General features: G+C 38.6%; 1 protein-coding gene across 1 annotated transcript in view; it reads right to left on the bottom strand.

The window, feature by feature from the left end:
• LOC145684280 (disks large 1 tumor suppressor protein-like) overlaps positions 1-20624 on the bottom strand; it is a gene marked incomplete in the record, with an annotated part of 1496324 nt that overhangs the window by 388654 nt on the left and 1087046 nt on the right. The window contains 1 exon segment of the mRNA XM_081756423.1: positions 1611-1646. Within this exon segment, the coding sequence (XP_081612549.1) occupies positions 1611-1646 (36 nt within the window).

Here is a 20624-nt window from a genome sequence, read left to right as displayed (position 1 = left end):
CGTCAGATAATTACTTTTAATAAAATCACTCATTCAACCTCGTGAAAGGTAGGCCCGTTTTTCGTGGACTACCCTGTATATTTTATTTTATATACCCGTAGTGGCTCAATGATAGAGTGCTCACTTTTGGTGCCATGTGTCCCTGGTTCGATTACAGCTCGTGCCAAGTGAATTTTATAGTGAACAAACACCGTGTGCGTGGGTTTTCTCGGGAATCTTCTGTTTCATTTCACCATCTCAGGGAACGCGGTAGCTCAGCAATAGAGCGCTCACTACTGGCGAATGGGGTCCCTGGTTCGATCCCAGCTCCCATCAAGTAGGCTTTGTGATGGAAAAACATCGTGTACGTGGTTTCTCACGTTTCCTCCCACTCACGTCATTTCATCATTATCATCCATCTCATTATCGTCCATCTCATTATCATCGCCTCCTCTTAGCCTTGGCACATAAACGTGAGACGTTAAATTTTAAAGAAAAACACCATTTCATTCATCGTCATCGAAACTGTCTACCTTAGCCTCGGACTATAATAGTGGGACGTTAAACTAAAAATTTCCTCAGACTATAATCGTGGGACGTTAAGCTAGAAATTTCCTCAGACTATAATAGTGAGACGTTAAACTAGAAATTTCCTCAGACTATAATAGTGGGACGTTAAGCTAGAAATTTCCTCAGACTATAATCGTGGGACGTTAAACTAGAAATTTCCTGAGACTATAATAGTGGGACGTTAAGCTAAAAATTTCCTCAGACTATAATCGTGAGACGTTAAACTAGAAATTTCCTCAGACTATAATAGTGGGACGTTAAGCTAGAAATTTCCTCAGACTATAATCGTGGGACGTTAAACTAGAAATTTCCTCAGACTATAATAGTGGGACGTTAAGCTAGAAATTTTCTCAGACTATAATCGTGAGACGTTAAACTAGAAATTTCCTCAGACTATAATCGTGAGACGTTAAACTAGAAATTTCCTCAGACTATAATCGTGGGACGTTAAACTAGAAATTTCCTCAGACTATAATTGTGGGACGTTAAACTAGAAATTTCCTCAGACTATAATCGTGGGATGTTAAACTAGAAATTTCCTCAAACTATAATAGTGGGACGTTAAACTAGAAATTTCCTCAGACTATAATCGTGGGACGTTAAACTAGAAATTTCCTCAGACTATAATCGCATGACATTAAACTAAAAATTTCAATTCATTTAAGGTATTATTTCAGTGTTGTATCTTCGCCGAGTGTAAGGATTTCTTGTATAGTTTACGACGAGATACAACCAATAATATTACTTCAAAATTTTCACCCAACATATAAAATAACTAGAAGAAGGAATGCATTTCCATCTTCATAAAAGTAAAGGCACACCATTGACATCACCCCTGTTCCTCCATTACTAGGTGAATTAGAGTTTAACATCGCCCTTTTCTTTAGTACTAAAGTTGTCTCGAAGGGTTCGAAGTACTACTCAAACTTTAAGCTGAGACAAACACCGGGAATCAAATGTAGAAACAAATTATGCTTTTTATACGCCAAGAACTTTAGAAGTTAAATTTTGCAACGAAACACTGTTGTAATTGATGATAAAATACAGAATTGTTCACCTACCTGATCACTATCGTGTCCCTGCCAGCTGTCGTTACTCTGTAATAAAAAAATAAGACAAAATATTAGATTTATGAACCATATCGTTAATTTTTAACAGGTGATACTTATGTATAGAGGTCTAGATTAATATATATTTATGTAATGAAATCTACGACTAAAAACAATGCTTATTCCCTTTTACCTGACTTCGATCCGACATTTTTTCTCGATCAGACATATAAGCTATATAACAGATTCAGAATCACAATCTCGATCAGACATATAGGCTATATAACAGATTCACAATCACAATCTCGATCCGACATATAAGCTATATAACAGATTCAGAATCAAATCTCGATCACACACATATAGGCTATATAACAGATGCAGAATCATAATCACGATCCGATATATAGGCTATATAACAGATTCAGAATCACACTCTCGATCCGATTTACAGGCTAAAACAGATTCAGAATCACAATCTTGATCTGATATATAGGCTAAAAACAGATTCAGAATTACAATCTTGATCCGATATATAGGCTAAGAAACAGATTCAGAATCACAATGTCGATCCGACATATAGACTATATAGGCACTATATCATTTAGAATCACAATATCGATCCGACATATAGCCTATATAACGGATTCAGAATCACAATCTCGATCCGACATATAGCCTTATATAACAGATTCAAAATCATAGTCTCTATCCGACATATAGAATATAAAACAGATTGAGAATCACAATCTCGATCCGACATATAACCTTATATAACAGATTCAGAATCATAATCTCTATCCGACATATAGGCTACATAACAGATTCAAAATCATAATCTCTATCCGACATATAGAATATAAAACAGATTCAGAATCATAATCTCTATCCGACATACACGCTGTATAACAGATTCAGAATCACAAGAATAGGAACTACGTATTTCCGACGCTATCCATTAATTGAAAGTGGAATTGGCAGACTTAACCACTTCCGGTTTTATTATTGCATTCTCACAGTTTGAAAATCTACCAACGTTTCACAATTTGGAACGAAATGTAATTGTGTTTAAATTATGATTTTATCGGCACACCTCAGTGACAGCTGCAATGAAAAAAAAAAAAAAAAGATACTTGCGTTTCCGAATAAATTCATTTTTTATTGACGTTTCTTACATTATAAAACACACCCCAATGAAAATGAAAACAGACAACACTTTTAAAACTTTAAAAATAAGTGTGGAAGAAAGTATCTTGATTCAGTTGGGAGAAACTGCCCACTGAGAAACGCTTGAAATATGCAAGAGAGGGTACGAAAGGAGAAGATATCCAATATTCTCTCAACAGTCACCGCGACACAATGAATTGCTTTCAGGAAAAGGCCACAAGATGAGGCGGAACTACAGCTTTAAACATTTTATCAATACAGCTTCAGAAAACGTGTATTGCGAAGGTCTCAAGAACCGATAATTACCACAAATATGAAGCTGATGCAGACATGTATGACAATAACAACAATCACAGACATAGCTACAATATTTTAATAAAGTTTCTAAATTATCGGAGTACATTTTAGGTATATATCATGTCATAGACGTCAAAAGTGACCCATCGTAACAAATGGAATGTATACAATATCATGGTTTTTGTTTTAGAAGGCAGGTAATATTAATTCGAAATATACTTGATAAAATAAGCACTACAACATGTTTAGTAATACTGTGGTAACATTTGTTAAGTCAGAGTCCTATACTAATCGCGATGAGTCGTGAAGCTTGACCGAGATCTACCGATTTCACCACCCAATAGAACGCGAGGGTGTGTCCCGGTCACCCATGAAATTATGCCAATGTCTTCTCTCGCGCTATATGGAGAATATCTCCTGAGGGTACAGTGTTGTCGGATTGCCGCTAAGTTTCGTTTTGTTGTGGTCGTTTTAAATGTTTATTATTATTATTGTTACAATTTAATTCGAATAATTGTTAGTGTTCGTGTTATAGTCCTTTAAGTGCTGTTCCCTTTTCTTCGCTCGTTTGCCATGTCCTTTAAGTTTGACAACGTTATTGGTGAACTTCTGCGGTTTCACTTTTCCTCAAGCGTGCGTTCGGAAGGCGAACTCTACGAATCGTACCGAATTCTTCCGATGTATTACACGTGAGGGAAAGCAGTGCTATGATACGTGTAGAGCCCAGGCTTTACGAGCCATCGCGGTCAGTATAATTTCTATATCCCACAATTATAAAATTGTAGCCACTGCTGCTGGAACCACATTTCAACCTCGTTCTTGATCCACTCACCGTCTCGGAAATTTTCTCCAGCAAGATGTTTCTCCAGGTGAAGAAAGAAAGGAAGAAAAAATAAAAGAAAAAAAATGAAAATGAAATCTTTGAGTTTTACGTCCCACGCTTGTGCCGGTTAGGCTAAAGGAGACGGTGACGATGACTAATGAATGAAATGGAGGAATGAAGAAAGTGGGAAGAAACGGGAGAAACCTGAGAAAACCCACGCACACGGTGTTTGTCCACCAGAAAGTTCACTTGGCGGGGGCTGGGGGAAAAGTAAAAGAATCAAATGCTTTGTGAATATCCGCTGGGCGTGTAACTTGTGCTTGGAGAAAATGCCTGAAAATTGTTTACGACGGTATGTATACTCGTACAGTCTTCTGTGTTCAACTGTCGCTCAGTGGAAGCGTGTATGTAGTGCTCTTCATTGCTATTCCAACGAGCAAAAATTGGGCATGAAACCAGGATTAATATTAGGAATAGATTTCTGGGCTTTCAGTTCGGTTCACTGTATTGTTCCCATACACTTCCAACAGCTTACTATAAATACATATAGCTGACTTAGGATATAGATTTCTGAGCTTTCGGTATTTATGGCCATGTTAGCCCGTCACTAGGATTAGGATTAGGAATTAGATTTCTAGGCTTTCGGAATCTACAGCCATGTTAGCCCGTCAGTAGGATTAGGAATTAGGTTTCTGAGCTTTTCGGCATCTATGGCCATGTTAGCAGGTCACTAGGATTAGGATTAGGGTTTAGATTTCTGGGCTTTCGGCATCTATGGCCATGTTAGCCCGTCACTAGGATTAGGATTAGGAATTAGATTTCTGGGCTTTCGGCATCTATGGCCATGTTAGCCCGTCACTAGGATTACGATTAGGAATTAGATTTCTGGGTTTTCGGCATCTATGACCATGTTAGCCCGTCACTACGATTAGGATTAAGAATTAGATTTCTGGGCTTTGGGCATCTATGGCCATGTTAGGCCGTCACTAGGATTAGGAATTAGATTTCTGGGCTTTCAGCATCTATGGCCATGTTAGCCCGTCACTAGGATTAGGATTAGAAATTAGATTTCTGGGCTTTTCGGCATCTATGGCCATGTTAGCACGTCACTAGGATTAGAATTAGGAATTAGATTTCTGGGCTTTCGGCATCTACGGCCATGTTAGCCCGTCAGTAGGATTAGAATTAGAAATTAGATTTCTGAGCTTTTCGGCATCTATGGCCATGTTAGCCCGTCACTAGGATGAGAATTAGGAATTAGATTTCTGAGCTTTCGGTATCTATGGCCATGTTAGCCCGTCACATATGAGGGATGACGTCTTTCGGCGATCACACTATCTGAGAAAAGGGAAGGAAGGAAGCTGCCTGGAACCTATATGTTAGGTACCATCCCGGCCTTTCCCTGGTGTGCATAAGGAAAACCTCACTCAGGATGGCGCAGTGTTGGCAAAGCGTTGATACAAAAAAATCGCTAAAGGAGAGATGAAAATACTTCAATTTTGGGTTAAAAGTCGCCAAAAATTATTATTCGAGAAATTCATTGCACATATGCACTGTTTTAAGTTTTCAAATGTAATTTATGTTTTATCATGTTTTCAACTAGGCCAAATTCTACTACTACTACTAATATTACACGCAATATAATGTAGTCACGTCTTTATTTACAGGACGCAACCAAGCCTTAGATTCGGCATTCATTTTCTATTATTTTCTGTATGTTTGTTCATATCTTGAAGCAGTATCGTCATTGTAGAGTGTACTTGAAAGAGGGAGGGGGAGTCCACACTTCAACAATATAAGGGAAGGTTTACATTTTTCATTATTATATTATTATACTAACATCCACTTCACTTAACTCGCACTTCTACACGTTTTTTTGGAAGTTGAATCCCCTAGATTTACCTACTTTCCCCCAAATTGGCAACACTAAGATGGCAGACCTGAAAAAATGCTTTTACAATTTTTTGACCGACTGTTTCCGCCGGGAATCGAACCCGGGACCGCATAGGAAACCATCACTTTCAAAAATATGGTAGTTTCGGCTTTTAAAACATTAACATATCAACAAGGTATAAAAAAAACAACAAAACATGTATAAACTTGTTCTTCTTTCGAATTTCCGTCATTGCACTGAGCCCGTATGTCTATATATTTCGAACAAAACTATTATGTTACCCCCACAAGCGTAAGTGACATCTTAATATACAAATCGAATCGGACTGACAACCCAAGGACCTACCCTGCCAGACTAAAATGACGGCCCGTTGTGTTAACATATTAAAAATGTAGTTGACATCTTTTATCGACTGATAGTTATTCGACTGATGGTAGGTCCCTCGGTGGTCCGTCTTTTATCTGTCCTCTTCGGGTCCTTCCGTGAGATATGTCTTCTTTCGGCGTTCCTCGATGTCTTTTGTGTCGTCTTCTTTTCTGCTAGGTTGTTTATAATCAATAGCACATGTTAAGTTGACACGTGCTTTTGTCGTGATATGAGGATCCTTACAATATACATAATCTGCCTGAACTACGAGAAGCTATCAGTGAAGAGTTCCACAGGATACCACTATGGATCTGTCAAGCTGCTTGCGACAACGTCCCTCTTCGTCTCCACGCAAGTATCGATATGGATGGTTGCTCTTCGTCTCCAGGCATGTATCGATTTGGATGGTTGCTCTTCGTCTCCAGGCATGTATCGATTTGGATGGTTGCTCTTCGTCTCCAGGCATGTATCGATTTGGATGGTTGCTCTTCCTCTCCAGGCATGTATCGATTTGGATGGTTGCTCTTCGTCTTCAGGCATGTATCGATTTGGATGGTTTCTCTTCGTCTCCAGGCATGTATCGATTTGGATTTCTGCTCTTCGTCTCCAGGCATGAATCTCTTCGGATGGTTGCTCTTCGTCTTCAGGCATGTATCGATTTGGATGGTTCCTCTTCGTCTCTAGGCATGTATCGATTTGGATGGTTGCTCTTCGTCTCCAGGCATGTATCGATTTGGATGGTTGCTCTTCGTCTCCAGGCATGTATCGATTTGGATGGTTGCTCTTCGTCTCCAGGCATGTATCGATTTGGATGGTTGCTCTTCGTCTTCAGGCATGTATCGATTTGGATGGTTTCTCTTCGTCTCCAGGCATGTATCGATTTGGATGGTTTCTCTTCGTCTCCAGGCATGAATCGATTTGGATTTCTGCTCTTCGTCTTCAGGCATGTATCGATTTGGATGGTTCCTCTTCGTTTCCAGGCATGTATCGATTAGGATGGTTGCTCTTCGTCTCCAGGCATGAATCGATTTGGATTTCTGCTCTTCGTCTCCAGGCATGTATCGATTTGGATTTCTGCTCTTCGTCTCCAGGCATGTATCGATTTGGATGGTTCCTCTTCGTCTCCAGGCATGTATCGATTTGGATGGTTGCTCTTCGTCTCCAGGCATGCATCGATTTGGATGGTTCCTCTTCGTTTCCAGGCATGTATCGATTTGGATGGTTGCTCTTCGTCTCCAGGCATGTATCGATTTGGATGTTTGCTCTTCGTCTTCAGGCATGTATCGATTTGGATGGTTGCTCTTCGTCTCCAGGCATGTATCGATTTGGATGGTTGCTCTTCGTCTTCAGGCATGTATCGATTTGGATGGTTGTTCTTCGTCTCCAGGCATGTATCCATTTGGATGGTTGCTCTTCGTCTTCAGGCATGTATCGATTTGGATGGTTGCTCTTCGTCTTCAGGCATGTATCGATTTGGATGGTTGCTCTTCGTCTTCAGGCATGTATCGATTTGGATGGTTGCTCTTCGTCTCCAGGCATGTATCGATTTGGATGGTTGCTCTTCGTCTTCAGGCATGTATCGATTTGGATGGTTGCTCTTCGTCTTCAGGCATGTATCGATTTGGATGGTGCATTGGTGGACGGACTGTACCATGGAGAAGAGAGATTAAAATTCTTGTAAGGAAAGGTATGAAATTAATGTGTTTATGTTCAATTTTATGCTCAAGTTATGTTGCTAGTTTCTTTACCGCAGTCTTTGAAGCATCATATATACATAACTATGGGCCACCCTGTATATAACAAACATATCTTAAATAGAATTTCATGAACTTTCCAGTAGACGTTATTGTTGTTAACGTCCTCAGGGCACTTTCGTAATTGGGTAGAGTAAAGCTGTTGCCAAAACCCTGTACAGTAAATTACAACGATAAAAGTTTCGTATCCTAAACTGTTGAGAGACCGCCATAAGGAACAAACAAAAGAAAAACGATCATTACATTTTGCAGCAAAATGTTCCCGGTAGGTGTCTCTGTATGCATTCTCTTTGTTTCATGCACGATACGCTCCAAGGAACTTTTTTTTAGCGCTTGAACGAGAACGGCAAAAGTTTTGCTAACTTTAGTTGAGTGAATTATGGTCAGGAAGTCGAGTCAAGTTTTGTTATATACCACCTATTTTTTATTCCTTATTTTGAAAAATAGACCAGTTTGAAGTTTTCAAGATAAAATACACTGTCCTAATACCGCTATTTGTTCCCAAAAGCATTAGGAGTTTCGTTTCTAAACCAAGCGAAAACAAAACTAACTGCACATACAAATTTTGTGCACACACAATATACTAGAGCACACAAAACTTTAAGACTGGGAGGGGAAAGGAAGGGGGAGGAATGTCCCAAGTGTACTACACGCTTCAGTTAGTTTTGTGGTTCTACAGTCTGGAAGGCAAAAGGGGTGCGTTTCAATCTATGTACCGTACGTAGTAGAGTGACTTAAGAATTTCCACAGGCTAATTTCATCGTCGTTATTTGACTTCCTTTGAGTATCTGAGAAACGTTTTCTCCATTCTCTTCTGTGAACACAGCGACGTTGAGGAAAATTTCCCTCCAAAAAAAAATTTCATTCAAAAATGCTAAAAATTTCCTTTTAATGATTGCAGAAACTCCCTCTACTAATGTATTTTTCTATTCTTGACGAAATTTTCAATCGATTCTCGTGTTTCATTTATGGACCCCAGAAATTCCCTTTGCATATGTAATGTCTGTGTTTATGCTAGTGCATAGTTCCCGAAAAAAGTAAGCTGTGATCTTACATCTCGAAATCGAATTAAGGCACCCGCCAAGTGAAGTTTGTGGTGGACAAACACCGTGTGCGTGGGTTTTCTCGGGGTTCTCCCGTTTCCTCCCACTTTCTTCATTCCACCATTTCATTCATTACTCATCATCACCGTCTCCTTTAGCCTAACCGGCATAACCGTGGGACGTAAAACTCAAAGATTTCATTTCATTTATTTTTTCCAATTAAGGCACTTTATTTCCAGATGCATTATACCGTCGAGACCCACAAAGTATCTTTGGCGTCAATTCTACGGCCAGTCTCTGGTAATATGATGTGTGGCCAATATGATATTGATTGGCTATTAATGAGAACCTAAAAGGGAATAACAGGTTTTTTTAGGGGACATTTATCACTAAGCTGTAACTATATATGGCATCGAAAGACAACTGCTTTCTCACGAACGGAAGACAATATGAGGAAAAATAGATCAATTCGGGAATAAATTACGATCATAAATGCAACACATTTTCCAACACCGCTTGAAAAACTCTCATATCGATATCTATATGTATATATCTATGTACATATATAAAAATGAAAGTCATTATGTTTGCGAATTCATACACTCCTTGAACCACCAGACCGATTTCGATCAAATTTTCAACATGGATAAGGTTCAGGCCTGGGATGTTCTTTCCATGATTTGACTTTGGCAGTGCAACTTAGGGGAGGGGATATATATATAAGTAAATAAAACTTAAAGGTATTGAACCACGCGACCAATCTCGATCAAATTTGCCACATAGAGGACGTTCGGGAGTGGGATTGTTTTGATCATTCTACTTTTGACGGTGCAACTTAGGGGAGGGGGAGTGAGCGATATATTTTAAAAAATGATCGAAAATGACCGATATTAGTGCCGAATCCATAGCTTTCGAGGTCGCTGAGGACGAACACGCTTCTGATCCCGTTTAAATCCAAATCCAGCTCTTTATGTCGAAAGTAAAACGTACTCTTCTCGTGCGAAAAACGGGTATTCTGCTATACGATACACGAGAAAAGAGGAAACACACGAATCACAAATTAATCTTGAAACTTTTGATGAGTTTGGTTAAAGCAGCTTGTACTATCATTTTTTCACGTACTGTTGTCAAAATTTCATGAAAGAGTCAATTCCTACGTACAGTACATAACAGGCTACCTACCACGTACACTTTTAGCCCTTTTTGTTTCTCTTAAGTGAATCTTCTTTAACAGAAGTTTCCTTGATACCACTTAGAAGTCTTCTTCTTCATCTCCTCTTTCCTCTTTCCACTTCTTCCTCTTCTACACTTTCTTCTTTTGCTAATTAACCGAAATTAGAAGGAGGAAGTAACAGGCGTACTTCAATTAAATGGAAGAGAGTCTAAAGAACTGGCGAGAGCACCAAGACAAGAGAATAAACGGTTGGGAAATGTGAAGGAATTCCAAAAAAGGTCTACCACCAGCCTTAGAACATTAAAATGTGGAAGCATATTCTCTCTATGTACACCTACACCATATTACGGAGTGACACGTTCTCTGACTTCATAAGTGTTTAGAATCAAGAAGTCCCCAAGCCTTCTGTTGTTTTTCTTTCATGTGTCCTTCTTCTGTATCCCCTTTTTGTTCTTCTTCACGAAATACACTTACAGAAAACAGAAGACTTGTGTTGTGTGTGTTTCAGGAAAATTCTCCCTAAGGATGCATAAAAACGGATGACTACTGATGAAGAAGATAATGTCCTAAGTCATACGGTAACGACGCAAGAACCTAATTAAAACAGAGAAACTAATAAATGGAAGTCTTGTATGAGTACACGAAGAAGAGAAACTATTTGTAAGAAAACGGTTTGCTTCGTGGGTACAAAAGTGGTACTATTAGAATAAAATTTGTTTCTTCGTTTCTTGTGTTCCTTGACAAGCAATGAATGGATGAACTGACTATTTCTTGTATTATTGTCATCTCTCATTTTTAGACACATTAAATTCTACAACGCTGTTAGCGTAACGAAAAAGAATGTCCAAAGAGGATATACAGGGTGTCCTAAAAGCAGGTATATAGTCCTGTACTGACCAGCTCACTGTATTTCATATCATTTCTTACTGTTATCCACCAGTTTCTTTATTAATTGTTCTAAAGCCTTTTTACTTATATCTTAAGCTTGGAACAACCGAAGTAAATACAGAGACTTATAAGCTAAAATGTTATACTTGATCAATACATCAGGTGTATACCTACTTTTGCGCTACCCTGTATACCAATTGTAAGCTGTAGAAAATGATGTGAGTGACTGTAAATTCTCATGTGTAATTTTAGAGACAATCAAAGAAAGAAAACAATTATTCTGTAAACCTAAAATTGATGCTGCGATAAGCACGCCACCTACTGAGGTGAAAGATACCTTCATCAAGTTCTTTCTCACGCAACCAGCAAGACGAATGTGCACGGTATGGCTAATGAGATATAGCCCAGTACACGGCATGGTTAATAAGATATAGCCCACTATATGGTACGGCTAACAAGATATAGCCAAGTACATGGTATGGTTAATGGGATATAGCCCAGTATACAGTATGGTTAATGAGATATAGCCCAGTATACGGTATGGTAAATGAGATATAGCTCAGTTTACGATATGGTAAATGAGATATAGCCCAGTATACGGCATGGTTAATAAGATATAGCCCACTATATGGTATGGCTAACAAGATATAGCCAAGTACATGGTATGGTTAATGAGATATAGCCCAGTATACAATACGGTTAATGACATATAGCCCAGTATACGATATGGTAAATGAGATATAGCTCAGTATACGATATGGTAAATGAGATATAGCCCAGTACACGGCATGGTTAATAAGATATAGCCCACTATATGGTATGGCTAACAAGATATAGCCAAGTACATGGTATGGTTAATGGGATATAGCCCAGTATACAGTATGGTTAATGACATATAGCCCAGTATACGGTATGGTAAATGAGATATAGCTCAGTTTACGATATGGTAAATGAGATATAGCCCAGTATACGGCATGGTTAATAAGATATAGCCCACTATATGGTATGGCTAACAAGATATAGCCAAGTACATGGTATGGTTAATGTGATATAGCCCAGTATACAGTATGGTTAATGACATATAGCCCAATATACGGTATGGTAAATGAGATATAGCTCAGTTTACGATATGGTAAATGAGATATAGCCCAGTATACGGCATGGTTAATGAGATATAGCCCAGTATACAGTATGGTTAATAAGATATACTCCAGTATACGGTAGTGGCCCCGGGTATCGTAGTTGCTAACGCTCTCGCCTTCGTTGCGAGCTGTCCCGGGTTCGATTCCCGGTGGGGGCACTCGGTCGAAAAAGTGTAAAACGCTTTTTCAGGTCAGCCATTCCTGGTTTTCCTGAATTTTCCGGGCAAATGCCAGAGTGGTACCTAACTAGGTCCCAGGTCGCTCCCTGCCTTCCCTAATCCTTTCTTCCTTCCCTTTCCAAAGATTGTGTGCTCGCCATCCCTCAAAACGTGAAGGGATAAATGCCCTTAGATGCCGAAAGCCCAGACATCTAAATTCACCCTTCCTACTGACGACAGCAGGCACCAAGGACTTACTAGAAGTGTGAATGCGATGGGGTTAGTAAATGCGAAATTGAGCTAGTATGAGCCTCACAGACGATAGGAAACAACGGCCACTTAGAAGGTATGGCACAATGTGGTTAATGAGTTGCGAAACTGAGCAGGGTGAGCCCCATGAAATACTAGCCTCAGAAAACATAGTGAGCGTGAAATTGAGCTAGTATATCTTATTGAGAATATCGAGCCTCAATCCTTAGTAAGCGCAATCCCGTTGAATTTAATGAGTTGCGAAATTGAGCTACGTTAGCCCCACTGACGACAGGAAGCCCCAAGAACTTCATGAGCGTGAATCCAATGGGGTTAGTGAGTGCGAAATTGAGCTAGCGAGAGCCGCACTGAGTATAGCAAGCCCCGAACACTTAGAAGGCCGCAAGCACAATGGAAGTTAATGAGCGCGAAATTGTTCTAGACTGAGCCCATTGAGGATATAGGAGTCAGCGCGGGTCCAGTGGGAAATTCAGCCTAGGGCAAGTATCATGTAGAATACCAAACCCCGTGCACCTAATAAGTAATAGTCTAATAATGTTAATGTGTGCACAATTGAGACAGCACGCGCCCCGTTGAGGATAACGAATCCTGAGGACTTGGAAGCGCGATCCCAATCAGGTTAATGAGTGTGAAATTGAACTAGAATGATCCTCGCTGAGGACAGTGCGCCCGAGCTCAGCGAGTGGAAGTCCGAGCGAGTACAAGTTCAAGCTAAAACAAGTTTCACTGAGGATAGTAAGACCGCACTAGAGCCAGCGAGAGCTTAAACTAGCGTGAACTTATCAAGAATAGTGAATGCAACCCCACTGAGGACAGTAAGTCTAAGCATGACTGTAAGCCCCGATTACAAAATGGACATTATCTGTGGCATGTGGCAGACGAAGCTTAGATTCAATGGTGATCATAATTCATGACAGCTCAAAAGTAAAATATACATTCTTTTGTCAATATGTCTCCAGCAGTTTTTTTTTTTTTTACTAAAGACGATGATGATAGTTATGAGAAAGAGGAGAAGAAGTTTCTCATATAGAAAAAAAAAACTTTAGTCCTAGATCGTTTTTCTATCAAAGGAGCAATGTTCATATGATAAAACCAAATTATTTCACAATGATGAATCCTTTTCAGGACACAGACCGATAAAAGAGAAAGAGAGCAACCGGTGTTTTAATACAGGAATAATAAAACCCAACTCAAAAGGGATGTTTTTTTCGTGAAGAAATAGAAAGATAGAACGAAAAAAGGTAGAATGGAGTCTTTGGGTTTTGATAAAACGAAGAACATAGCATGTCCTTCTTGGTCCTTTTTCGTCTTCTTTCTATCCGAAACACAAACCTTTCACCCTACATGTATTATACATAAACTTTCATTCTCATATGCTACATCGATATCGATTCTTTTACAATACAGAATTCATTGATCAATACATGACAGATCGATGTTCAATGAATGGCATATAAGAAAATTCCCTTTCCCCCTCAAAATTCTCTATCGGAAGTCATTTGGAGGGACTAAATGACCACTAAAAATCCCTTTCCTTCTTCCCTCCCTCTCTCTCTCTTAGTGTTTCAAAAATCGAACATGGTCCTCTGACAATTATGATGAAAAAAATAAAATAAAGAATGACAGTAGTGGTCATGGGAAGGGGAATATTTTGCTCCTTTTTACAGGACGGGCGTGGAGGGACGAAATGACCACATAACTCAAGACCAGATAAGCCCTTGAAGAGCTCCTGTCTTTGTCAATAGCCCTTTTCTATACCTCTTTCTTTCTTTCTTTCTTTTCCCCATCTCATCTCTGTGCTACGCTAAAACCGACAGTCACAAGTCGCCCCTGTAACATGACAAAAAAAAAAAAAAAAAAAAAAATCCTCCTGTCATGCACAATTCATGGAAGCCATGATATTAGCCCATACGAGACCCTGAAACGAATCCCTACGGCGATATATATACATAAAAAAGGGGGAAAGAGGGAGTAATATAAGGAAGATTTCAAAAAGATATTCTACCAAACTCTGCACTCAAATCGCTGTCTCCCATCCCCCTTTCTTTTCCTTATTTTTTAATAAAAAAAAATATAACCGTGCAAAACCTTGAAAAAAAAATGTACTGTATATATTGGTTTTTGATGTTGATCTTAGAAACACGGAAATGATTAAAAAAAAAAAAAACCTTTTCGTTTCAAATAACTGAAGAAGATATACGAGTGCGGGATATAAGATTAGCAAACCAATACAAAATTTTAAGTTTTTTTGTTTAAATTTCAGAGTCTTCTTTCATATTGAATGTATTTTTATTATTGGTATTATTTGAAGTAAGAACTATAGGACAATTGCACGACAAGATAAACTTTGCGACATTAGTTTTCGAAACCTAACTAGAATATTACCTTACGTGAGTGGTAGAAAAAAAAAACTTTGAATCATTTGAACCTGGAAGAAGGATTCTCTTGTTTGAAAACAAAAATGAATTTTTCGGTGCCTATAACATAGCTCACGAGGTGGTTCGTTCAGAAGATTAATTCTTATCTAACTTGGCAACACTAGATTTGGCGATGTTGTTTCGTTAGGATATCATAGATGTGTCTCAAAGAAGCTACAAGACCTATAGCCTAACTCTAGTTGAAATTTGTATGAAAAGATAAGTTTTGTGCGCTTTTTCCTCCAAGTTTATGTATTGTCTGCTGTTGTGTCCCACCTGTAACGGAAAACATCTAAGAATTTGTCTTGGTCACACATGTATTTTCTGATTAATTGTAATTCCTGGTAAAAGCAGGCCGGTAGCCAGTCCAAAAATCTAGGAAGGGGGCCGGTAGAAGTTAGGGGGGGCGACCCAACCATATCATAGTTCATCACCATATTATAGTTCATTTGCAAGCCTACCATGAAAATTTTAGGGGGCCAGTAAAAATTTAGGGGGAAGCCCACCCTAGCCCTAGGTAAAAGTAAGCAAATTACAGGTGTTATGTATCTATTGTGAACATTTTAATAGAGAAAGCAAAAGCATTTTAGGAAATATTTAATTACTGTAAACTGCCCCACCCATAACAATTGCGAGGTGTCCGAGACTAACATTTTGAATCATATATTTCAGTATTTTATGTCACTACTATACTACTCGCGCCGAGTCGTGAAGCTTGACCTAGATCTACCGATTTCACCACCCAATAGAACGCGAGGGTGTGTTCCAGTCGTCAGCCCCACCCATCAAATTTTGTCAGTGTCTTCTCTCGCGCTACACGGAAAACATCTCCTGAGAGTAGTGTTGTCGGATTGGCGTCAAGTTCCGTTTTGTTAATTCTTTTTTGTTGCGTTATGTTTTCGTTGTTACTATTTTGTTACAGTAGTTATTGTGGTGCAGTGTTATTATTGGTAATTTTTAAATGCTTTATATATATATATATATATATATACTCGTTTACTATGTCTTCAAAGCTTGGCAACATTGTTGGTGAATTTCAGCTGTTCGACATTTCCCCACGTGTGCGCTCGGGAAGCGGATCCACGAATTGTACCGAAGTTTTCCGATGTGTTGGAGCTCAAGCAAAATATTTATATGATTGGCTTAGAGCCCAAGCTTCACGACTCGGCGCGAGTACTATAAACACCTTTCAATGAATCATAAGTTTGTTTATCTTGCAACTTTTAAAGCAAAATAATTTAACTTTTCATTTTTTTAAAATTTTACAAGTATCTTTGATTGTTTCGCAAGATCCTCTTTTTTGGCCATCTTATATATATATATATATATATATATATATATATATATATATATATATATATATATATATATATATATACATATGTTTCAGTTCAGGTTAAGTAGAGTTTGGTTTAGTTTATCGTAAATAAACAGACCTATTTCTGATGCGATGATGGTTACAAAAATGTTACTAAATACCGATGTGATGGTATTTAGTAACATTTTGGCCATTGTACAACTTTTTGGCACTTTATCAAATAACAAATCTAACGATTCAAGAATGTTATAGGCGCAATCGGCTCGCTGACAAGCGGTCATGAAATCTTTGTTCTGTGCACTATTACTAAATTAGAAATAGTATTTGAAGATGGTGCGCCTATTCTGGAAATTTTTGCAAGAAGGATGACAGTTCTATTCACATACAACCGGGGTCATTTCTACTAGTGGAGTTCATCAAAACATTCAGGAAGAAAACAATCTCCTAATAAGTGTGTGGCCATTGCTTAAGGCGAAGCAAATACAGTAGAGCGTCGATTATCCGGAGTAATTGGGGGACATGGGTGTTCGGAAAACTGGTTTGTTCGGATAATCGAACTGTACATGTTTATTTGCCATGCGCGGAGCGGCACGCCTCAACTCTAAGCGGTGCAGCTGTTGCTGTGAACAGCTTTGATACTGCCGCTATTTCTACAGCCAGTGCCAAACCGACAGAAGTGTGCTGATTGTTGAAACACAGCGACTGGTGGCTTGGCCGGTCAGCAGCGCCTTATGAAGGCCCCATTAGAAGCAATGTTCCGCCAGCGGTGGCTCAGTGCGGCGACTACTGTGGGAAACTTGGTTTGGGAGTGAGGAGGATGATGGACGGTAGGGTGGGAGAGTAACAGGTGCGAGCGAGTACACAGTTCGGTTAAGCGGTCGTTCGGTTGACCGACGTTCGGATAATCGACGCTCTACTGTATTAACAAAGATGTTCGAGTAGTGTGTAATGTATTTAATAAGTTTTGATAAAAGTCATAAACTATTCAAAACAGACAGAAGAGACTTAAGCAAGGGCGCCCATCAGGGGTGCAAGGTGGGGCGATCGCCCCCCAAAGAGGAAATTGTACTTGGGATTATTGAAACCCAATAGAATTATTACATTAGTTACAGCAAAATTTGAAACTATATTTGAAACGTCGCTTATACTTGCCCCCCCCCCCTCCTTGGAAACCACAACATGGTCGCCCTTGGACTTAAGTTACATTCGACTGGAGCAAGTCCTTTGCATTCGACTGACACCTTTCATCCAAGATGTCAGAAAGGAACTGGTATTGTACAAATTTCTATCTTCTGTAAATGTTCGTGAAATTCCATAGATGCTCTATGGTTATTCATTTCAGACTACGAACGGAAAGATGTTTGAAGATATTTCTTATTGAACTGTTTGTATTTGTGTTTGTGGAGTCGAAAATGAAATGAAATCTTTAAGTTTAACGTCCCACGGTTATGCCGGTTAGACTAAAGGAGACGGTGATAATGAGAAATGAGTGAAATGGTGGAATAAAGAAAGTAGGAGGAAACGGGAGAACCCCGAGAAAACCCACGAGCACGATGTTTGTCCACCACAAAGTTCACACGGCGCGAGCTGGGATCGAACCAGAGACCCCAAGCACCAGAGATGAACGCTCTACCACTGAGCCACCTGTTTGTGGAGTTGAGTTCAGAGTTATTTCTATTTGTATAACTCTAATAACATGTACAGATAAAGGTAGGGATGTTTTATGTTACTAGTTAGAGAATTGTTTTATTGCTTGTAAATTACAATTGAGAATTATTTGTATTTCTAAAACTGGAACAACGTCTATATACATTATGTATTACTAGGAGGCAGTATATGTGATGATAAAGAAAAGAAAAGAGAATGATTTAAAAAAAAAAAAAAAAAACTTTTCCTTGTCTACAATAGAAATTTCTGCGTGTAATTCGAATTGTGTCCCATCCGTAAAAAAATGGCGTCCCATCCGTAACAGTAAAAATGACCGTTTAATTTGATCATAAAATGATTTTTCGATAACTATCTTCATTGCATAAAACATGCCACTTCTTACTGGACTCGAAAACAAAACCAATATTTCGTTACCAATTTTAAATTCGCAAAGTTTGGTCACTATTCCTGTTGCTGCATAATTATGTTCTCTTTTTTTTTTTTTTTTTTTTTTTTGTCCCACCCGTAACAGGTCCTTTTATTTTAAATATTTCTGCTCTCAGTTTTGTTCGTGGACTGCTGACAATTGATATCAACACTTGTAAATTACTTCTACGTGCACCATGAAAACTACACCAAAGTAACTTCCATGGAATTGTTTATTCGATGTGAAAGCACCGAAAACGTAGTCGAACTGTCCCACCCGTAACGATGGAAATTGCCCTATACAGGAATAAGAAAAGAAATGTCTTAACTATATCTACGACAAAATTAAATGTCGACTGAAAGCAAAGAATTCGTGTTATTATTCAGTTCAAAATTTTTGTCGTCGCGAATTCTGTCGGAGAATTTGAAGCTTAAAATATATAAAATGATAATCATGCCTATTGTGCTGTATGGTTGCGAAACATGGTCGCTTACGTTAAAGGAAGAACGTAGACTGATAGTATTTGAGAATAAAATCCTGATATGAATATTCGGATCGAAGAGGAACGAGAATGGGGAATGGTGGAAACTTCATAACGAGGAACTGCAAAATTTTGTACCGCTTACCAAACATTGTTAGCATCATCAAGATTAGGAGCCTCAGATGAGCAGGTCATGTAGCCACAATGGAAAATGGAAGTAAATAGGAACACTATCAAAGTTTTAACCGGAAATCCAATCGGAAAACGACCATTAGGAAGACCTAGGCGCAGGTGGGAGGAAAATATTAAGATGCATCTCGCAGAAATAGGAATACAAAGTAGAAACTGAATCCAATTGGTTAAGGGCAGAGGTCAATGGAGAGCTTCTGCGAACGTGGCGTTGAACCTCAGGTTCCATAGGTCATAGAGTTAGTTTAGTTTAGTTAGTTACTTACTTAGTTAGTTAGTTAGTGTGTGTGTGTCACAAGTCATGACAGAGCCTAGAAGCACGTACCCAAGAAGACAAAAATCAATATTTAATAATTATCTAGAAGCAATTCAAATAATAATAATAAAAAAAAAAGAAATGAAATCTTTGTTTTACGTGACACGGTTATGCCGGGTAGGTTAAAGGAAACAGTGATCATGAGAAATGAATGAAATGGTGGAATGAAGAAAGTAAGAGGAAACGGGAGAACCACAAGAAAACCCACGCACACGATGTTTGTCCAACACAAAAGTGCACTTAGCGCGAACTGAGATCGAACCAAGGTCCCCATGCACCAGAGGTGAACGTTCTATCACTGAGCCACCGCGGCACCCCAGAAGTATATACTTTCAAGTCTCCCCAAATAAAGAAGTAATAAATCTAAGTCAAAGGCGGTTTCTCTTACTATTGAATGTGTAATGGAGAATAGCTTAAAATATCCAAACCAGAGAACGCATAGAAGAAGAGGAAGAAAAAACCACATAGATGGTATCCTAGGCAAGTTTTAACCATTTCTTTTCTACATTCATATTAGTTTGTGTTTAATTTTTTTGCAAGTTTTGCAGACATACCGCAAATGTTTGGAGTACCATTTTTCATTTAAACTGGGATTTCTACAATTTAGTAGCCCATTACAATGGGTAAAAAGTACCATAATTCAACTCACTTAATTTCCACTTGTACAGAACGTAGTGGATGCAAACCAAGAACCAGTCCAATATAACTGAAAGAATAACTTTTTTTTTTTTTTTTTTTTTACTGGTAACTACAAAAATACAGATTTGCTGTTTCACATGAATGCGAAAAATCAATTAATAGGAGACAGAGAGACGTTTCGTTTTCTTTTCTTTTTGGACCAACATATCCATTATATTTCAATCTTTTTTTTTTGTACGCCTTATATCTGGAGAACTAAATGCGGTGTAGCCAAACACAAAGTATCCCTTAATTCAATATGGTGTGCTTATACCATAGAAAATACGAAAACTCGATTTAGGAGCCGTTCAAAAATTTTGTGACCCCCTGATTCAAAAACTAATTATTGGCCCACAAAAATTTTCTTGTAGGTCTTATATCTGGAGAACTACAAATACTGTAGCCAAACCTGAACTATCAGTTGATTCAGTATGGTGTGCTTATTTCGTAGAAAACATGAAAACTCGATTTAAGGGCCGTTCCAAAAATTTTATGGCCCCTGATCTATAAACTAATTATTGGCCAAAATCGCATTTTTTTGATTCATCTTTGGTTTTCCTAAAATTCTTGTTAGCGT

This window comes from Thermobia domestica, chromosome 4 (genome assembly GCF_964235325.1).
Source record: "Thermobia domestica chromosome 4, izTheDome1.hap1.1, whole genome shotgun sequence".
NCBI lineage: Eukaryota > Metazoa > Arthropoda > Insecta > Zygentoma > Lepismatidae > Thermobia > Thermobia domestica.
The sequence above is the reverse complement of the archived record's forward strand: the minus strand, read 5'-3'. Positions and strand labels throughout refer to the sequence as shown.